The sequence below is a fragment of the Danio rerio genome, chromosome 6, assembly GCF_052040795.2.
Source record: "Danio rerio strain M-AB ecotype USA chromosome 6, GRCz13ab, whole genome shotgun sequence".
In the NCBI taxonomy this organism is placed as follows: Eukaryota; Metazoa; Chordata; class Actinopteri; order Cypriniformes; family Danionidae; genus Danio; species Danio rerio.
Genome location: NC_141026.1, coordinates 43,293,055 through 43,313,920, shown reverse-complemented (window position 1 = coordinate 43,313,920; position 20,866 = coordinate 43,293,055). Strand labels below are relative to the sequence as shown.

At 35.5% G+C, this 20,866-nt stretch overlaps 1 protein-coding gene across 2 annotated transcripts; it reads left to right on the top strand.

Annotated features, from left to right (window-relative positions):
- Positions 1–765: 765 nt before the first annotated feature.
- slc6a22.1 (solute carrier family 6 member 22, tandem duplicate 1) lies at positions 766–20,784 on the top strand. Of its 2 annotated transcripts, XM_087255132.1 has the most exons (16): positions 766–959; positions 1,091–1,197; positions 4,455–4,654; positions 4,735–4,869; positions 7,767–7,907; positions 7,989–8,076; positions 8,511–8,643; positions 8,803–8,937; positions 10,904–11,007; positions 11,380–11,504; positions 12,956–13,068; positions 13,855–13,992; positions 14,152–14,254; positions 17,287–17,387; positions 19,669–19,839; positions 19,934–20,784. In XM_087255132.1, exons 3-16 carry the CDS (start codon positions 4,459–4,461, stop codon positions 20,003–20,005), a joined length of 1,755 nt encoding a protein of 584 aa, XP_087111258.1. In that variant the 5' UTR covers positions 766–959; positions 1,091–1,197; positions 4,455–4,458; the 3' UTR covers positions 20,006–20,784.
- Positions 20,785–20,866: the final 82 nt, after the last annotated feature.

Genomic DNA, 20,866 nt, shown 5'->3' with positions numbered 1-20,866 from the left:
CTGTGGCAACCCCTGATTACTGAAGGGATTAAACCAAAAAAAAAAATGAATGACATATTGTCATTGTTAGTGTTATCAGATTGTAAATGTGTATTTATCAGTTTATTGGCTTGTTATAAGCATTTGTTCAATACAATTTCAGGCATATGTAATGATTATTGTTTGTTTGTTTCTTTTATTCAGCTCTTACAATGATTTATTTTGAGGATTAAACACTTTATAAACTTCAGTCCCTGAGTGTAAAGTGCATCTGTCAAGAAACTAGACATATTGAATGTTAAAACGGCCTGCCATAATATAGGGCGCCTGGAGGTAAACTGAAAACCCGGTGTGGATTTCAAACAGAACGCTTCAAACTTTTTGCAGTCCGTTCCGTTTTTACACCCTATTCCAGACCAGGTGGATGACGCTGTTGCCTGGTGACAGTAAGTTTGATGCTTGGCTTCTTTGACAACTTTTTTCAGAAGCGACAAATGTTACACAAATATATTTTTACAATCGAATCACAATGGTGCTCATAAGATATTGCTTAATGATAAAATGCTGACTGAATATTTTATAGTCATCTTCACTGTAAACATGATTACGAGCTTGTTTACTCTTCATAAAGACCTTGATTTATCGCTACAGATATGTTGTTGCAGTTTGGCAATAAAAACGACATCGATGCACGTATTTAGAAACATGTTGTCATTTATTGCTCTACATTCTGCTGAGTTAAGCTCCGCCTTAACTTGACATACACTTGCTCACTGACACACACGCGCGCGCGCTATTCTACGCTGTCGGTTCTGTAGGGCTCGTTTTCCCTGGCGAGAGAGGTGGAGAGAATGAGAGGGGTGGGCTTCACATTCAGTCAGAGTATTATAACCACCGACCCACGCTGATTTAAGAGTAACTTCACGGCCAAGTTAAAAGCGGCTTGACTTCCTGAACTTTTAACCGGACGCCTTCATCAGGTAACTACTCTGCAACCTTTGTAACCTGTTTGTATTGTTTCCAGTACCGTTTAAATGGACTAAAGAGGGTCCATTGAGCGCTGAAATCATCTGCGTAGGTAAAAAGTTTTCTGTCTGCCTTTTGTTTTTAGAGGTATTTCGCTTGGCACCCGGCGTCTTCTCAGCGTGGGTTTGAACAGCACAAGTGTTCTGCTGCTGAATGTAGGCCAAAGGGCACAAACAAAAGCGCAATAACTGGGTGAGTTTCCGTCTTCTCTGTATTCAGATCATCAGGGACCGTCTGAGCGCCGTGACTATAAACAGTGCGTCAGGGCTGCTGCAAGTGCTGTTTATGGTTATGATTAAGCATGAATTTCATCTAGATAACCTGCCCTACTTAATATGCCACCTGACACAAGAAAATAAATATATTGCCAGGGCAACGACTGATGTAAAATAAAAGGAGATAATAAATATATAGTATGTAATTTTTTCCTTAGATTTTTATTTAAATAACAATTTTTATAAATGTAGACGTGTATATTTTTATTAGTTTGTTTTACATTGTATTAATGCAAACTATGACATCTAATTGTTGATACATTTGACTTGTCAAAAATATTGCCTTTTTATTAGTTTTACATTTTCAATAATTACCAAACACAACAACAACAAAAACTTAAAATGTGCATGATATTTCAAAGAAAATAATGGTTATAATAATTAAAATAGAAAAAAAACTAAATAAATAAAAGTAATGGAAAATTATAAGTTGTTATTAATAAACAATTAGGGCATACAAAAAGTTTCAATGAAAATACAAAGGCAGTCAATGGGGTAGTGTGCATATTAAGCATTACACTGCTGCCCAGAATCCGCATTATATTGGTACAGGACAGGTGATCACGAAATGGTTGCCATATATTGTAAAACTTATCAAGGTTATCGATAACTCTGTAACGGACTCTTTCCATGTGCAATATTTGAGTGAGATAAATTACCCATGTCTTAAATTGAGGAATAGAATCTGATTTCCACAGTTTTAAAATGACACACTTGGCAATATTTATTTAATAAATTATGGTGCTTTATATGTGAAAATGTTTTATTTTATTTTAACTAATGACGTAATAATGAAATTGACAGTGTATTAAGGGGTCCTCTCTTATCACATGCTTTTGGCTGATGTGGTAAATTTGATTTAATTAGGTTAATTAGGGTTAATTTTGGTAACACTTTTCAGTATGGTTCCATGGTTTCGCAGTGGGGTAGCATGATCGCCTCCCAACAAGAAGGTTGCTGGTTTGAGCCTCGGCTGTGTCAGTTGGCATTCCTGTGTGGAGTTTGCATGTTCTCCCCGTGTTAGCATGGGTTTCCTCCGGTTTCCCCCACAGTCTAAAGACATGCAGTACAGGTGAATTGGGTAAGCTAAATAGACCATAGTGTATGTGTGTAAATGTGTGTGTATGTTTTCCAGTAATGGGTTGCAGCTGGAAGGGTATCCGCTGCGTAAAACATATGCTGCATGAATTGGCGGTTCATTCTGCTGTGGTGACCCCTGATTAATTAAGGGACTAAGCCGAAAAGAAAATGAATAAATAAATGAATGAATAATATTATTAAGTTTATTTATTTTATTTATTATTATTTTTATAATTATTATCATTACCAAGTTAGTGTTAATTCCAAAACAACTTTTGAATTAGGAATATATTAAATAGATATTATTTAATGGAACTGGGTTAACATGAGCTGCTTGTGAACAGCTGTGTTCATAACTAACATTAAGAAAGATTAATACACTAATGGATGTATTTCTCATCATTATTTAATACAATAAGTAATGTTTACTAATAAACCTTATTATATAGTTTTACCCTTTTAAAAAAGAGAAAAAAACTAATTTTGCCAAATGTGAATATTATTTCCAGTAGACTTCATCATTCAGTAGACATATATATATATATATATATATATATATATATATATATATATATATATATATATATATATATATATATATATATACACACATATATACATACAGTTGAAATCAGAATTATTAGCCCCCTTCGATTTTTTTTTTCTTCCTTTTAAAATATTTTTCAAATGATGTTTAACAGGGCAAGGAAATTTTCACAGTATGTCTGATAATATTTTTTCTTCTGGAGAAAGTCTTTTTTGTTTTATTTCGGCTAGAATAAAAGCAGTTTTTAATTTTTTATGAACCATTTTAGGGGCAAAATTATTAGCCCCTTTAAGCTATATTTTTTTCGATAGTCTACAGAACAAACCATCATTATACAATAACTTGCCTAATTCCCCTAACCTGACTAGTTAACTTAATTAACCTAGTTAAGCCTTTAAATGTCACTTTAAGCTGTATAGAAGTGTCTTGAAAAATATCTAGTCAAATATTATTTACTGTCATCATGACAAAGATAAAATAAATCAGTTATTAGAGATGATTTATTAAAATTATTATGTTTAGAAATGTGCTGAAAAAAATCTTCTCTCCGTTAAACAGAAATTGGGAAAAAAATAAACAAGCGGTCTAATAATTTAGGGGGGCTAATAATTCTGACTTCAACTGTATATATATATATATATATTTATATATTTATATATATATTTATATATTTATACATATATATATATATATATATATATATATATATATATATATATATATATATATATATATATATATATATATATATATATATACCTTTACTAATCCCCAGGGATTCATGGAATCATTAATAAAATGTTAACTTTTCTTCACATATTGTAAGGGTCACAGCACACGAAATGAGGGCAGGAAGGGAATGCGACTTAAGCACCCTGCAGTTTCTTCTGTTTTGGGGTGCAAAATTATTTCAGCTGTGAGCAGTTGCGCAAAAAGCCTGTCCCCATTGCTCTCGAGATTTCTCCCCCAAGAAAAAAGAAATTAAGTAGTTTTTCCTTCTATTCATCCAACAAATGTTCTTTTAGATTAGATATCTAAACTGCAGTCTTTTATTTTACAGACATTCAGGGTTACATGTCTACGCAGCCAATGCTTAGTTTCTGTTAAAATAGCATTGGAGTCAGTTAATGTCTTCAAAAGTAATTGATAAAACTAGTATTTTCACATAGTTGAACACTCACAAATGCAATTTAAATTAATGTTACCAAAACCAAAAATCTTTTGAGCATTTCAAACTCCATAAGGTTCTCTAGTAAATTTGAGTCTATTCTCTGTTTGTATTACACTAGAGAGTTGTAAATGGCCACAGATGTGATCTCAACCACACCTTGCTGTGCAAAACTGGACACTTACAGTATTCCAGTGTTCAACATCATTTAAAAGCCTCTGTGCCAGTGTAAGAGCTGGAACAAACAGATGGCGCTGAACAAAGACTGTTCACTCATTGCTGTTTTTGACCTTTACTTGTTTCAGTCGCCACTCTGTTCTCAACTTTGTTTGTGTCTCTCTGGAATCAATGTTTTGACAGATGTTTGCTTCGTTTGCAGTGACATGGAAATACAGCATGATCCAGATTTGCAGTTCAAACTGGCTTATTCAGATGCTCAAAGTAATGAAACAGGCTTGAAAACCCAAATAAGGGGCCAGTGGTCCAGCAAAGTGGAGTTTATCTTAGCCGTCGCTGGCCAGATCATTGGGCTGGGAAATGTTTGGAGATTTCCATATCTGTGTTATAAGAATGGAGGAGGTTTGTATGAGTTTAACTGCATAGGAAATTAAATTTACTAAACAGAACAAACTAAAAACAGCTGCATTTTTCTGTTTTAGGAGTGTTTTTTATTCCATATGTGGTCTTTTTGTTTGCCTGTGGCATTCCTCTCTTTCTAATGGAAACTGCATTGGGTCAGTACACCAGCCAGGGTTCTGTCACCTGCTGGAGGAAGATCTGCCCACTGTTTGAAGGTGAGTTAGCAATGTGCAGTAAATATTGTTAGATGTCAGCCATAGCTTTGTATGTTTGTTTGCCCTTAGTTGTAATTGTAAACTGTGTATATTGAAATAGCGAGCAATAGTGGTCTGAAATGTGAGAAGCTTCCTGTTTGTGCAGGTTTTGAAACGAAGGTTGAACTATCATGTGAGCGTGTTTGATTTAAATATCAGCAGATTTGTTAGCCAATGAGTCAGGATCGTCTTATGTACAGAACTGATATCACTCCAAAAAGATTTGCTTCTGCTTTCATGAAGCCTCATGTTATGACTTAAGGAAAAGAGTCACGTGAAGTTGAAAAACATCCTTAATGTGTAAATTTCACTGTTTTAGCAGTTTTTTAAAGCTGACTTTAGTTTTTGTGAAATGTGCAGTTATTCCTATTTATTATAATATTGTAATAAGATATCAAAAGTAATATTTGTAAGTAAGATAACAGTGGTGGTATTGTTGTTGTTGTGTTATTATTATTATTATTATTATTAGAATTATTATTATTATTATTATTATTGCAAGATAAAAAATAATAGGATTGCTATTGTGATTAATAAAAGGTTAAGGTTAATAAAAGATTTAAAGGTTATTTAACCAAAATTGTAAGGGAAACAATGTGTAAAATACTTAAACACTTACAGAAAGTTCAAAAGGTTTTGCACCTAACAGGTTAACTTTTGTACGCTTTACCTCTTAAGGCCAAAGGTGTTTTTTTACATGCATTTTAGATTTCTCTTTGCTATTTGGGCTTATTGGAGCCTAATTAGAATTAAAACCCTTAGTATCATCATTTGATATGATGTACTTTTAGTGAAAAATGATGTCCATATATGTACACTCGTGGTCTGAATTTCCATAAAACAGTTTTTCCTGACTGTTTTTTTAATGCATCTATAACGCATACATTTTTTAACATGTTTTGACTATCAGAGAGTAAAAACAACATTTTTTGCCCATTTTGGACTGTTACAAATAGTGTTTGGGACAGTTCATATGCTGCAAAACGGATGACACTGCATGTCTGTAACAAAATATAAAACATTCAAAGTACTTTAAATAGCCACTTATGTCCACGTATGTGGCCACTAAGCCCTAGGAGGTAGGGTACTAAGAGGTTCACATTTGTACTTTTTAGATATTAATATGTACCTTTAAGTTACAAATGTGAATTTGTTGGGTACAAAACTGTGGCTTTTTAAAAAGGTACTACTACCACCCCAGCAACCGGTTTATTGCCTTTATTGTCTGAGAGTGTATTTTAAAAAGATTAGGTTTCCACATGTTCAATTGAAATAATAATCCACAAAACAGGGATTACTGGTACTTATCCAAAGTTCAACCAGTAAAATACAACAGAAACATGCTTTTCCTGTTTGCTTAAATAAGATTAAAAGAAATTGCACAATTGCCTTTTACTTTCTGAAATCATTCCCACATACTAAAGTAAGTCATCCAGTAATAATCTGTTTGATGATTTTGTGAAGGTATACAGTAGTGTGTGATGCTATAGCATTCATGTAAATCAAGGCGATTAACTAAAAATCTGTTTTTTTTATGGAAAACAGTGACAAAAAATAAAGAAAAGCAATGATCGTAACACAATGAAAGATTACAACAAAAGTTCTAAAGTCAAAAATGAGTGTGGAGTGTAGATGACCTTGTTTTGGGGGACTTCCGCTCATCTGTGACTACAGGTCTTCACTAATCTCTCAGTGCTCTGCAGTGATCTTTATCTGCTCTTATTCAGTCTTTTCCACAGTTTAGCTGACTGTAGTAGAGGCTTAGCGATATTTTTAAACAAATAGTTTTTTTTTACTTTTTAAAGTCTATCAGGTTTAGATCAGGACCCTAGGCTGCCATTCATTTTTTTCCACTGATTTCAGCTTCTAGAAACTAAATTTTTTATATTATTATTATCATTATTTATTTTTTTATTTTTTTGACCCATAAAAATTGCTGGCTAGGCAATGAACACAGGAAAAGAACCAGAAGTTGAAAAACATTTGCATTCACTCTGTCTTGCAAACTCAGACTACACCAACTTACATTCTACCTTTACTGACATCTACACTTTGTATTCAGTCTTTCTTTCCCCAGATTGATGATGAACATAATGTTTCCAATCAGACACAAATAAATTAAACTGGTTTCTATCACTAAAATTATCTTTGGACCAGTTTTTTGGTCCACACAACATGCTTCTCAGCAAAATACAGTCTTTTGATTTCTTTATTTGATAAGAAGTTCGGTCTACAGTGTTTTCTGTCCAAACTCTTCAATATTAAGACATGTCTGTCAAGATTCTTACCCTTTTCAAGGCTGAACTGTGAGTATTTCCAGCTGCAGACATAAACTCTTTGTCCATTAAGATGTTCCACAATTATTAGCTTTTCTTGCATACCTAAATGAGTTTATGACATTGTAAATGTACAATATTTACAGATATGGAATTACTAACTTATCTTGCTATGACTGAAAAGGGTCGTTCTTTTGGTCTTCATCTGGAAAACCTGCTGTCTGGGAGTTTTAGTCACTTTCGAATGGCTCAAACTGAAAAAGTCTACTGCCAATTAAATAGGGTTTATTTGTATAGTTAAGGAATCTGAAAGTGATCTCAAATTTTTTAGTGTCTATTCAACTTTTTAAAACTGCTTCAGAATACCATGAAAATCTTTCAAAATTAGTCATTTGATCTTAGCTGTGTGTAAATTCATAATTATTCAGTATTAGCGAATATCATTTAATATTTCTATTAACCTATATGACTTTGAAGCTAAATATTTAAATCAACTAACTTTGAATTAAACCCTGTTCAGATACTGTCAGCAACAGTAACAGCTGAAAGGGCCCTAATTGTTTTGGCTTGCTGTCCTTTTAGGCTTGGGTTATGGCAGTCAGGTGGTCGTCTTGTATTCCAGTGCCTACTACATCATCATTTTGGCCTGGGCATTCTTCTATCTGTTCTCTTCTTTTAGTGGGGAACTACCATGGGCAAGCTGCAGGAACTGGTGGAATTCAGGTACGTTTTATCAAAGTAGTTTTTAAATAACTTTTTTAATAGATCTCTTTCACTAAAACTTATTTTCCTTTCATTTTATAGAGAACTGTGTCGAGTTTGACAGAATGCAGGGGGCAAAAAACCTGAGCTTTATGGCTAATGCATCATCACCTGTTAAAGAGTTTTGGGAGTGAGTTTGTAAAATACTGAACATATTATATTGTATTGTATTGTAATGCTTTATATCACACAATATTACATAGCAAGTAATAAGTTTGGGCAATTATGAACATTTGGCATCTCTTAATTAAATCCTAATGAAAAACTTGGCAGTATGAGGCATATTTAAAATAAAAATGACATAAATTAAGGTCCCCCTTACAATAAACTATTGTGTGCTATCATTGAAATGAATAATTGTTTACATTACATGTTTTTACATTGTACTTAAATATAAAAATACCTGCATGTAATAAATTTCTCTAATACATTTGTAAATCTATAACCTTACATAAGCAGCTATTAAAGTGTTAAAGTTTGATAATTGTGAATGAGTGAAATATTACATTTGTTACATAAATATGGATGTGTATTTCTGAGAATTACATAGAGTGTGTTTTGCAGGAGGCGAGTATTGAATATAACTGGAAGTGTAAATGAGCTGGGAAGCGTGAGATGGGAGCTGGCTCTGTGTCTCCTGTTGGCCTGGGTCATATGTTATTTCTGTGTGTGGAAAGGAGTGAAGTCCACAGGCAAGGTGAGAACTAAAAAAAAAAAAGATATTTGCATTACCCTAGATCTCACTGGTTCTGTTTGTCATGGCTATTGACGTAGTCCAGTTTATGCTGTTGACATACTTTGCCTTGTTTGAGATTCAGCATACAAGATTTCAGTGTCGATTGTCTTTATCTTTCAGGTTGTGTATTTCACTGCTACATTTCCATATGTTATGCTGATGGTGCTTCTGATTCGAGGTCTTACGTTGCCTGGAGCCATTGATGGCATCACTTTCTACCTCTATCCAAACCCAGCTCGCCTTGCTGATCCACAGGTAAAAAAATCAGCTAGTACAGAATTACATTAGGTATTTTCTAACGAAATGCACAATGTTTCGTCAGTAGGTCTACTTTTTGATTAAAACAAATACACTCACTATTTATACATCTGTGGGCAAGAATAAAATATATTTTAAATGTATTTTTTCTAATATTCCCCTTTCATAATAGCAGCAATGTTGAGATCTTATGACCAGCCCAATGCCACTCATTTGATCTTTGTGAAATTCTTATTTTTCAACTTTAGTATTGGACATTTTCATTTAGAGAATAAAAAAAAAATTGGTGATAAGTTTTTGCACCTGAAAAAACCCTGTAAAGTTCTGCCTTGTTTGCATAGTAAGAAGCCATGTCATTCTGAAACTTTGCATATAGAAAGCTGATTTATGGCAATGTATACAAATTGCATTTGACATACAGCGTCATCTTTGGATTTCACATACATACATACATGCATACATACATTTATTGATTTGTTTGTTTTTATTTTGAAAGATTGCAGAAATGGCTTTTTACATATATATTTTTTTCAACCATTACAATTACAAATATGCACATACACTCACTGGCCACTTTATTGGGTACACCTGTCCAACTGGTTGTTAACACAAATTTCTTATCAGCCAATCACATAGCAGCAACTCAATGCATTTAGGCATGTAGACTGGTCAAGACGATCTGCTGCAGTTCAATCCAAGCATCAGAATGAGTAGGAAAGGTGGTTTAAGTGACTTTGAATGTAGCATGGTTGTTGGTGCCAGATGGACTGGTCTGATTATTTCTGAAACTTCTGATCTACTGGGATTTTCATGCACAACCATCTCTAGGGTTTACAGTCCGAAAAAGAGAAAATATCCAGTGAGCAGCAGTTCTGTGGACACAAATGCCTTGTTGATGCCAGAAGTCAGAGGAGAATGGCCAGACTGGTTTGAGCTAATAGAAAGGCAACAGTAACTCAAATAATCACTTGTTACAACTGAGGTATGAAGAAGAGTATCTCAAAATGCTCAACATGAGAACCTTGAGGGGGATGGGTTACAGCTGCAGAAGACCACACCAGGTGCCACTCCTGTCTGCTAGGAAAAGAAAATTGAGGCTACAATTCGCACAGGGTCAGCAAAATTGGACAATAGAATATTGGAAAAACGTTGCCTGGTCTGATGAGTCTTGACTTCTAGTCAACACCACAACCTACCTGGGTATTGTTGCTGACCATGTCCATCTCTTTATGACCACATTGTCCCCATCTTCTGATGGCTACTTTCAACAGGATAACACGCCATATCATAAAGCATAAATCATCTCAGACTGGTTTCTTGAACATGACAATGAGTTCACTATACTCAAATGGCCTTCACAGTCACCAGAACTCAATCCAATAGAGCACCAAATCTGCAGCAACTGCGTAATGCTATTATGTCAATAGGGACCAAAATCTCTGTGGAATATTTCCAGTACCTTGTTGAATCTATGCCTCTAAATCTAATCTAAATTATTAAGGCAGTTCTTAAAGCAAAAGGGGGTCCAACCTGGTCCTTAAAAATTGTATCTAATAAAGTGGCCGATGAGTGTATGTTCAATTCGATCATCATTTACTCACCCTTTACTTGTTCCAGATCTGTTTGTTTTTCTTCTGTTGGTCACAAAAGAAGATATTTTGGAGAAAGATGGAAACATGTTGTCATTGACCTTATTAGCATTTGTTTCTCCCACTATGAAAGTTAATGGTTACAGGTTTTCAACTTTCTTCACAAAATCTTCTTTAGTGTTCAAACCTCATAAAGGTTTTGAACAACTTGAAATTCAGTAAATAGTGAATACGTCTTTTTGTTTTTGGGTGAACTATCCCTTTAACTTGTATATATTTATCTATGGAATTGGAGCAGATTCTTAACATGCCATGTATTGATAAACATCTAATTGATTGTTAAGTGATTGTGAACTTTTTCTTGCCTTTGTTAGGTGTGGATGGATGCAGGAACACAAATCTTTTACTCTTACGCTCTTTGCATTGGGTGTCTTACAGCTTTGGGAAGCTACAATAAGTACAATAACAACTGTTATAAGTAAGTAAACCCAAGCATGCCTACAAAAGATTGTTCTAAACTTCATTCCAGTGTTAAGGAATTTGGAGTATTATAAATAAACCACTGCATGCCCATGGTTGGTCAGTTACATATAACAAACCAAAACAACCAAATCTCTATTTAAGGAATTTCCACACAACAAAGTATATGATTATAATGCTCACAAAAGTACAGTGCTTTTTGAAAAGGTTTGATCAATTCTAGTACAAACGTTTGGTGAATCATGATTTGTTTGCCATTTCTAATTATAGTGAGTGTGGAATTATCCTCTTTAAATGTCTGTGGGACTTACAGTCAATGCTTCATTCTGATTACTTTGAGCTTTGACAGCATGATGTGTTTCTCTTGCAGAGACTGTGTGTATCTGTGCTTGCTGAATAGTGGAACCAGTTTTGTAGCTGGATTTGCCATCTTTTCAGTTTTGGGCTTCATGGCCTTGGAACAGGGAGTTGATATCTCAGTGGTTGCAGAGTCAGGTAATTTAAAAACAAATCAGTTGTTGTTGTTTTTTTAATTTCAGTTTTTTTAGTTTCTGTTTATTTCATAACATATTAAAGCAATCATATCTCTTAAGAAGACATTAAATCTGCTAAGTTCATATGAATGGATTTTTTCTGTTTACAAAACAAGATTTTGTGTTAACAGACTTTAAATGACACGAAATCGCTTTGATTTAATCAACAATAGCTTAACGATTGTTATTTTGGGTTTAAATTGACATGAGATTGAGTAAATGATGGTGAAATTGTCCTGCATGAATATTGTGTAATATATATACAGTTGAAGTCAGAATTATATTAATATTTTCCCCAATTTCTGTTTAAAGCAAATATTTTTTCAACACATTACATAAACATAATCGTTTTAATAACTAATTTATGAAATATAAGTTTCTCCATAGAGCTCATTTAACCAATGGCAAATTAGCAAAAAAAAAAAAAAGATTCATGATGGAAGTGATGCCTGTCATCGCTGTAAACAGTCTTCTGCCAACCATCATTTCTGGTCAAGGGTTTTTAATACACTTAATGAAGCTATTTACATAAATCTAGACCCTAAGCCCTTGACATTTTTGGTATTTCAGAGAGACTTGACTGTTGCATCTTGCCAGGTTATTGCTTTTGCTACTCTTTTAGCTAGACAAGCCATTCTTATCAAGTGGAAACAGTTAATTCCTCCATCACATGACATGTGGATCCAAGAAATCTTTAGCTCCACAAAATTTGAAGTTAAGATGTTTACTTGCAGGATCCTGTTTTAGACTATATCAAAGGCTTATGCTGTTCAGTTGATATCAGCGCTAATACACAGTAAATAACTGAAAAGAGGAAATATTGACTCCTTAAAGCAAACTTTTAATTTTTTTCTTTCCTTTATTTCTTTTTTAACTTTTATTGTAAAGTTGCTCTATTATTCCTTTTTTATTTTATTTTAAATTTGTTTTTTTTATATATATATATTTTCTCTCAGAGGATATGTTTGTTAATAATTCATACTTTCTATTTATTTTATTTTGAGGGCATAAAATAATAATATTTGACTAGAAATCAGTATTCAGCTAAAAACACAACATGAGTTTAAAGGCTTAACTAGGCAAGTTAAGATAATTCGCCAAGTCATTGTATAATGATGGTTTGTTCTGTAGTGTAGACAATCAAAAAAAACATATTGCTTAAGGGAGCTAATAATAATGACTTTAGGATAATTTTGAAAAAAATAAAAACTGCTTTTATTCTAGCCAAAAGATAAAGACTTTCTCCAGAAGAAAATAAATTATCAGACATACTGTGAAAAATCCTTGCTCTGTTAAACATTTTTGGGTAATATTTGAAAAAGGATATCAAATTCAAAGAAGAGCTAATAATTTCGACTTCAACTCTATATATACAAATTTTTTTTTATTAAACTTAAGTTCTTGTTTTGTCAGGCCCGGGTTTGGCCTTCATTGCATATCCACGGGCTGTAGCAATGATGCCCATGGCTCAGCTGTGGTCCATATGTTTTTTCCTCATGATAATACTGCTGGGCCTTGACAGTGAGGTGAGAGCAAATCATTTCTCAAATACACTTCTACCACCCTGATTAAGCTTTTTAACAGCAGATATTTCATATAGAACAACTATTAAGACCTTATACCTTGTATTATCTAGTTAAAACGTCTATAGATTCTTAATCAAACAAAAAGTGCTCTGTGCTTTTTCTTAAATAATGTGTCGGTGCTTTTTGTGTAAGGTATTCATCAGAATAAACAGCAAAAATCAGTTCAAAGCACTCGAAAAATGTGCAAAAAAATTATTATTTTTTTATTCACATGGCTAATCCTTATAAACATATGTTTCTGCAAAGAACTTCCTTACCCTGATGAAGCCATGTGAACAGCCATGTGAATAAAGGCGCTTTAATGTTTTTTGCACATTTTCCGAGTGCCTTGAACTGATTTTTGCTGTTTATTCTGATGAATCCCCTAGATCAGGGGTCACCAGTCTTGGTCCTGGAGGGCAGGTGTCCCTGCAGGGTTTCGCTCCAACTTGCCTCAACTCACCTGCCTGGGTGTTTCAAGTGTATCTAGTAAGAGCTTGGTTAGCTTGTTCAGGTGTGTTTGATTAGGGTTGGAGCGAAAATCTGCAGGACACCGGCCCTCCAGGAACAAGTGTGGTAACCACTGCCTTAGATAAAAGCACTGACACATTATTTAAGAAAAAGCACTGAGCACTTTTTCCACATTTTTCAAGTGGCTTGAACTGATTTTTGCTGTTTTGTCTATAGATCCTTGTTTAAAGACACTTGTTGCATCATACAATAAAATTCCACGGCATTCTCTTTCAGTTTGTAGGTTTGGAGTCTCTCATGACAGCCATAACAGACATGAACCCCAATTTCTTCCTCCAAGGACACCGTCGAAAACTATTCCTCCTCGTCATCTGTATAGCATGTTTCCTCATTGGCCTTCTGATGGTAACAGAGGTGATTATGCTCATAAAGTCTTATACATAATAATCTTTTACATTGTGTTATTTTAAATCTGGGATATTTATTGTTACCTTACTAATGCTGTCTGAATCAATCCATCATAAAAAATCTGTCATTTAAGTGGTGATCACTTTTTTTATATTGGTTGAATAGGGCGGCCTGTATGTCTTCCAGTTGTTTGATTACTATTCCTGCAGTGGAATGACCCTCCTACTGTTTGCCATTGCACAGTCAATATGTATTGGCTGGTTTTATGGTGAGTAATAATACTAAATCTGCTCTTTAAAACACCAAAATTACACATGTTTGGCCCTCTCTGCTGAGCAAATGCCAGATTATAGTGCTTTTGTCTGCTATTTGATCAGCGTTTTATAAATTAGTGCACTAATAATAAAAGACCGTACAATCATTTTAATAGAGCTTACTGTGCCATGGGAGGAGGGTTGTGAAGAGGCTCATGAAAGGAGGGCCTTAAAGTACACACCACTAATCCAAGAGTGGGAAAACAAAGGTTGGCAGGCATGGCTGTTTTCTGTGGAGGTAGGGTGTAGAGGCTTTCCTGCAAAGTCAGTATGGCGACTGATGTCAGCTTTAGGTATGGAAGAGAAGAGCAATAAACTTGCTGCTCGCAGGATGGGAGAAGAAGCAGAAGGAGCTTCATGCTGGCTATGGAGTATGAGAGAGGAAGAAAGCTGAAAGCCATGAGTAGATGGGCAGTGGCTTGGCCACTACTGCCGACCCACCAGCTGATTCAATTGAGCAGGAGAGGCGTAAGAAGAAGCATGGCAGTACAGATAGGCGAACCATCAGCTTTGTCAAGGAGGGGGTAAGGCCTGTCGCAGCTAGGGCAGTAGCTAAGGGTGCTTGGGATTTAAGAGTTGATGTTGGAAGAAAACTGCAGTTCCCAGAAGTGGTTCACACAGCTCTTCATCCAGGTTCATCCAAGGTTGACCGATTACATGATCCAGAATAAATATAATAACACTTCCATTCAAAAAGGTGGCATTTCTGTTTTTTTAGGCTGTTTCGAACATACATCAATGATCAGGCTGTTGATCCGAGAAGCCAAGCAGAACAAAGGAAACTTAACAGTGGTCTGGTTGGATTTAGCGAATGCTTATGGATCTATTCCTCATGACCTCATTCAGCTTGGACTCGACCATTACCATATTCCAGCAGGCATTCAAAGATTGGTCAGTAACTATCTAGGAGAGATTAAACTGAGGTTCACAACTGCTCAGTGGTCTACTAATTGGCAAGAACTGCAAAAAGGAATTTTTGTAGGAATTTCAACGGGGTGTACCATCTCTCCCATTCTCCTCATCATGGGCATGAATCTTCTATTAACAGCAACAGAAGGCATAACCGAGGTCCCGCACTGAAGTCAGGTGTGATACAGCCAGTGGTGCGAAGGTTTATGGATGACCTGACTATAACAACTGTAACCCATGTTCAAGCAAGATGGGAAACCCTGAGAAGTGTATTCATGCGGGCTAGGCTGACATTCAAGGCCAGGACGTCCAGAAGCTTGGTCATCAGGAAGGGTAAGGTGACAAGCTAATTTGGCCTTTGTATTCAAGATCAGGTAATTTCGTCCATTAAAGGAGCCCTATAAATTGTTGGGGCAAGTGGTGCAATGCATCGCTGAATGATACTACCAGTGTTGTAGAGCTGGTGAAGAAAACAGAGGATTGGTTGAAGAAGATTGATGTATCCAGACTCCCAAGAAAGTTAAAATCTTGGCTGTACCAGTATGGCCTTCTCCCCATGCTACTTTGACTACTCTCAGTCTATGAGTTCCCTCTTACGGCTGTGGAAGGCATTAAGAGGAAAATTAAAAGACACCTGTGGAGTTGGTTAGGGATACCCCCAAGCTTCTCCTCAGTTGGCCTCTACATTCGATCAGGGCAGTTGCAGCTACCTCTTTCATCTGTCATGGAGGAGCTTAAGGTAGCGAAATGTAGAGTCACACTAAGTCTGAGAGATACTAAAGATCGCCTGGTAAATCAAGCTGTCATGACAACAAGATCAGGGTGAAAGTGGGCAGTCAACACAGCCATCAAACAAGCAGAAAGCTCATTGAAGTTGCGGGACATTGTTGGTAATACCAGCATGGGACGTCAAGGTCTGGGGTCCTCACATTTCCAGCAGTTTGGAATTGCGAGTCCGGCAATCAGACAAAGTATAGTGCAGGCAGAAATTAGAGCTCCTGAGGAAAAAAAACTTGTCTAAAGCAGTGGAACAAGCATCTCAAGGAGCATGGACAAAGTGGGATCTGCCCAAACGGAAGATCACATGGGCAGAGTTATGGAGACTGGAGCCATACCGCATCTCCTTCTTGCTGCACTCTGTGTATGACGCCCTCCCATCATCATCTCATTTGCACATGTGGGGATCGTGAGATGACCCATAAGGCAAGCTATGTGGCAAAAAGGGAATGCTGGCACACATAATGTCAGGGTGTAAAACATTTTTAACCCAAGGTCGATATAGGTAACCTCATGACAAGGTACACTTGACCCTTGCTGATTCAATTGAGCAGGAGAGGTGCAAGAAGAAGCATGGCAGTACAGATAAGGAAACCATCAGCTTTGTCAAGAAGGGGGCAAGGCCTGTCACAGCTATGGCAGTAGCTAAGTCAAGCTTGCTGCAAGCCACAGACGCTTGGGAATTGGGAGTTGATGTTGGAAGAAAAACTGCAGTTCCCAGAAGTGGTTCACACAGCTCTTCGTCCAGGTATTGTCTTGTGGTCAGACAAAGACCGTAAAATCATTTTAATAGAGCTTACTGAGCCATGGGAGGAGGATTGTGAAGAGGCTCATAAGAGGAAGGCCTCAAAGTACACACCACTAATCCAGGAGTGTAAAAACAAAGGTTGGCAGGCATAGCTGTTATCTGTGGAGGTAGGGTGTAGAGGCTTTACTGCAAAGTCATTATGGCGACTGATGTCAGCTTTAGGCATGGAAGAGAAGAGCAATAAACATACTGCTTGCAGGATGGGGGAAGAAGCAGAACGAGCTTCATGCTGGCTATGGAGTAAGAAAGGAGGAAAGCTGGAAGCCATGAGTAGCTTGGCCACTACTGCCGACCCACCAGCTGGAGAGTGTTGTGGTAAAGGTCGAAACACTCAGGAAAGGTTGGGAACCACCTAATGACATCTACTTGTGGCAGAAAGCTATGGTTAGAGTAACCAAAGGAAGCACCAAAAAGGTGTATGTCACAATGTAATAAAATAGTATTGAAGTATTAGAAATATAGTGTAATCTCTTCTGTTTTGGAATTTGTCAGGCGCTGATCGACTGTATGAAAACATCGCAGACATGATCGGTTATCATCCACTGACCTTGATGAAGTACTGTTGGAAGTATATCACTCCTATTGTGTGTATAGTAAGTGCACTTTACTCTGATTCAAGGTAGTTTAATAAGTAAAACATGTTAATGTGTGGTCACATTTGATAATTTTCAGCAATGCATTGTGAAAAAAAGCCAATTGCCAGAAGTGCTGAACAGTTCATTTGAAACCGAGCAGATTTTCTGATGGTCATCGCATTAGATTTGCATAGCAAACACAAGCAAAACCTGCTTGGTGGCATTTTTTGCTAAATTCATGATTGAGTTAATTGCTTGGAATGACTGGATTTCACATTGTGAAATTTCAGACACCTTCACTGCACCTTAGACCAAGTATTTCTGTGCTATTCGTTCAGTTTTATACATTTATTTTACATTTAAAAAAAAATTTAAACTCAGACTGCATTTAAAGAGATAGTTCACCTAAAAATGGAAATGATGTCATTGTTTATTCATCAGTGACATTTTCTAACCAGTTTAAGATTTTTGTATTATTATTCTGTTGAACACAAAAGAAAATATATTAAAGAATGTTGGAAAACTATAACAACTGATTGACTGGCTTTTATAGTTTACTATGTGTCTGGTATCTCTTTTTGTGTATAAAAGAATAAAACAAAAACAACTCAAGCTACTTTGGAACAAGTCAAAGGTGAATAAATTATGAGATTCAAAAAGTCATCAAAACAACATTACATAAAATGTTTTCATTGGCAATAATAAAGAAACGCTACACTTTTTTCGTTTAGAAATAGGCTTGTTTTACAAGTCTTCGAGTTAAACAGTTGAGTTTTACCATTTTTAAATCCATTCAACCGATCTCCGGGTCTGGCAGGAGCACTTTTATCTTAGCTTAGCTTAGCATAAATCATTTAATTGGATTATACAATTAAGATCTCTCTCGAAGTTTTCAAAAAAAGAATTTTGATAATTTTCCTATTTAAAGTTTGACTCTTCTGTAGTTACATTGAGGCTGACGAAAAATGAAAAGTTGCTATATTTTCTCTGCCAATATGGCTAGGAACCCTTCCACATTGACATTACCTAGCTGGGAACTATTTTTAAGTTAATTATTACAGACGCATCAGCCTAGAAAATAGCAACTTTTCAATTTCTGCCAGTCTTAGTACATTATATAACTACAGAAGAGTCAAACCTAAAATAAAATTTAAGTGAAATGCTAATGGTCTAATCCGATTTAATGAATTATGTTAAGCTAAGCTAAAAGTGCTCCACCAGACCCAGAGATTGGCTAAATGGGTTCAAAATGGTAAGTCTAAGTGACTCTAGAGAAGGAATATTCCAGTTTTTTTAATATAAAGTTCAACAACACATTTACCTGATGTTTGGAAAAAAAGTCACCCGAAACAACAGTACATAAAATGTGTTTGATTGGCAATAATAAAGAAACAACATATTTTTAAAAAAAATTGTGCAACTCAGCTGTTTAACTATAGGGGACTTTCCCCTATATTTCCAAAAATATGCTTGATTTACAAGTCCCCTAAAGTTAAACAGTTGAGTTTTGCCATTTTTTAATCCATCAACCTGCAGGTCTGGCAGGAGCACTTTTACCTTAGCTTAGCTTTGCATAAATCATTGAATCGGATTAAACCATTAGCATCTCGCTTAAAATTTTCAAAAAATAATTTTTATAATTTTCCTATGTAAATTTTGACTCTTCTGTAGTTACGTTGAGGCTAATGATAGATGAAAATTTGTTATTTTATGTCTTGGAACTATTCCACAGCGACGTTACCTAGATAGGAACTATTTACAACCTTGATTATGTCCGTGTCTGGAAGGAGCACTTTTATCTTAGCTTAGCATGAAGCATTGAATCGGATTAGACCATTAGCATCTCACTCAATTTTCAATAAAGTATTTGAATAATTTTTCTATTTAAAGTTTGACTTTTCTGTAGTTACAATGAGGCTGATTAAAAATAAAAGTAGCTTTTTTTTAGTCCAATTTGGCTAGGAGCAATTTTACAGCAACGTTACCTAGCTAAGAACTATATTCAAGCTTGATTATTACAGACATATTTTCAGTTTCTGCCAGTTTTAGTGCATGATGTAACTACAGAAGAGTCGAACTTAAAATAAATTTTGTGTGAGATGCTAATGGTCTAATCCGATTCAATGATTTATGCTAAGCTAAGCTAAAAGTGCTGCCACCAGACCCATAAACTGGCTGAATGGGTTCAAAATAGTACATCTATGTGGAAAAAAGTATTACTTTTAACTGTTTAATCGGTATAACAATAATAGGTAATAATACTAACACTAGTAATCCAATAAATATTTTGGCTTCTTAGGGCACATTCATCTTCTCTTTAGTCAAATTCACTCCTCTGAAGTTCAACAACACATATGAATACCCCTGGTGGGGTTACGCTGCTGGCTGGTGGTTCACCCTCTCGTCAACATTATTGGTTCCCATATGGATGATCTACGCCATCCTCGTCACTCCTGGCACACTGAAACAGGTAACCCAAACATTTAACCCTAAATTACATTTAGAAGCCACGTTTGAGCAATCGGTTAATCTTTTCCAACTGTATGCCTTTCAACTTTTTTTAGAGACTACGTGTCCTTTGCACTCCAGCAAGTGATCTACCTTTGACATCCGAAAGACCAAAAGAAACCCTGTGACCACAAGCAAAAGTACAGCGTGTTCTATGACTGATAAGAAAACAAATCCTTGGGCTGTATTTAGGATAACTTTTGATATCAATATGTTTTCGGAGATTCTCATGAGACCTCAAGAAGCCAACACAAACTGTACATGACTGTTTTTATCATGTTTGATTGTTAGTTTCTCAGTTCCAAGCATCTAAATGTTGATCGCCTTAATCTGGAGATGAGCACAAGCACATCGGTTATAGATAGCTGTATTTGAAGGAAAACTCAGTTGGACGTCATCTTTAAGTGTGATAGTGGCACTGACTTGTTGTATCATAAACTGTCAAGATAACAGTGGAAATGTGGAAACGATTATCATGAGGACCAGCACAATTTTGGATGGACCAATGGTGTGTGAGTGGTAAATGTGTTGTTTTCTGTCACATAGATGGTTTGTAATGGTTTAACCAGAGTGAATCACTTCAAAATGATGCCAATTAGTGTTGACAGTGTTAACAGTATTTCATAATAGTAGGATTTCCTTACATTTTTAATTGTCAGTCATGCAGATTTCATGAAAAACAAATCATTTACAGTAAGTGAATTATGTTGGCCTTATCGTATTACATATTTTACAGTATTTGCTCTGCGTTTTCTTGAGAAATAGATTTCTATTTTGCTACCTAAATATGTGTAGTTGTACAGTGTTTATATTTTAGTAAATGGTGTATTTTAAAAGGATATCTGTAGGTCACTTACGTTTATGTACATGACTTAGAACGGTTTTAATAAATGCTGTTTAAATTAAATGACTGCAAATGATTGCTGGTTGTTCCTGAAGCATCTGAGCAAATATCAGACAACTAGGTGAAAGGTGAAGGCAGGATTTCT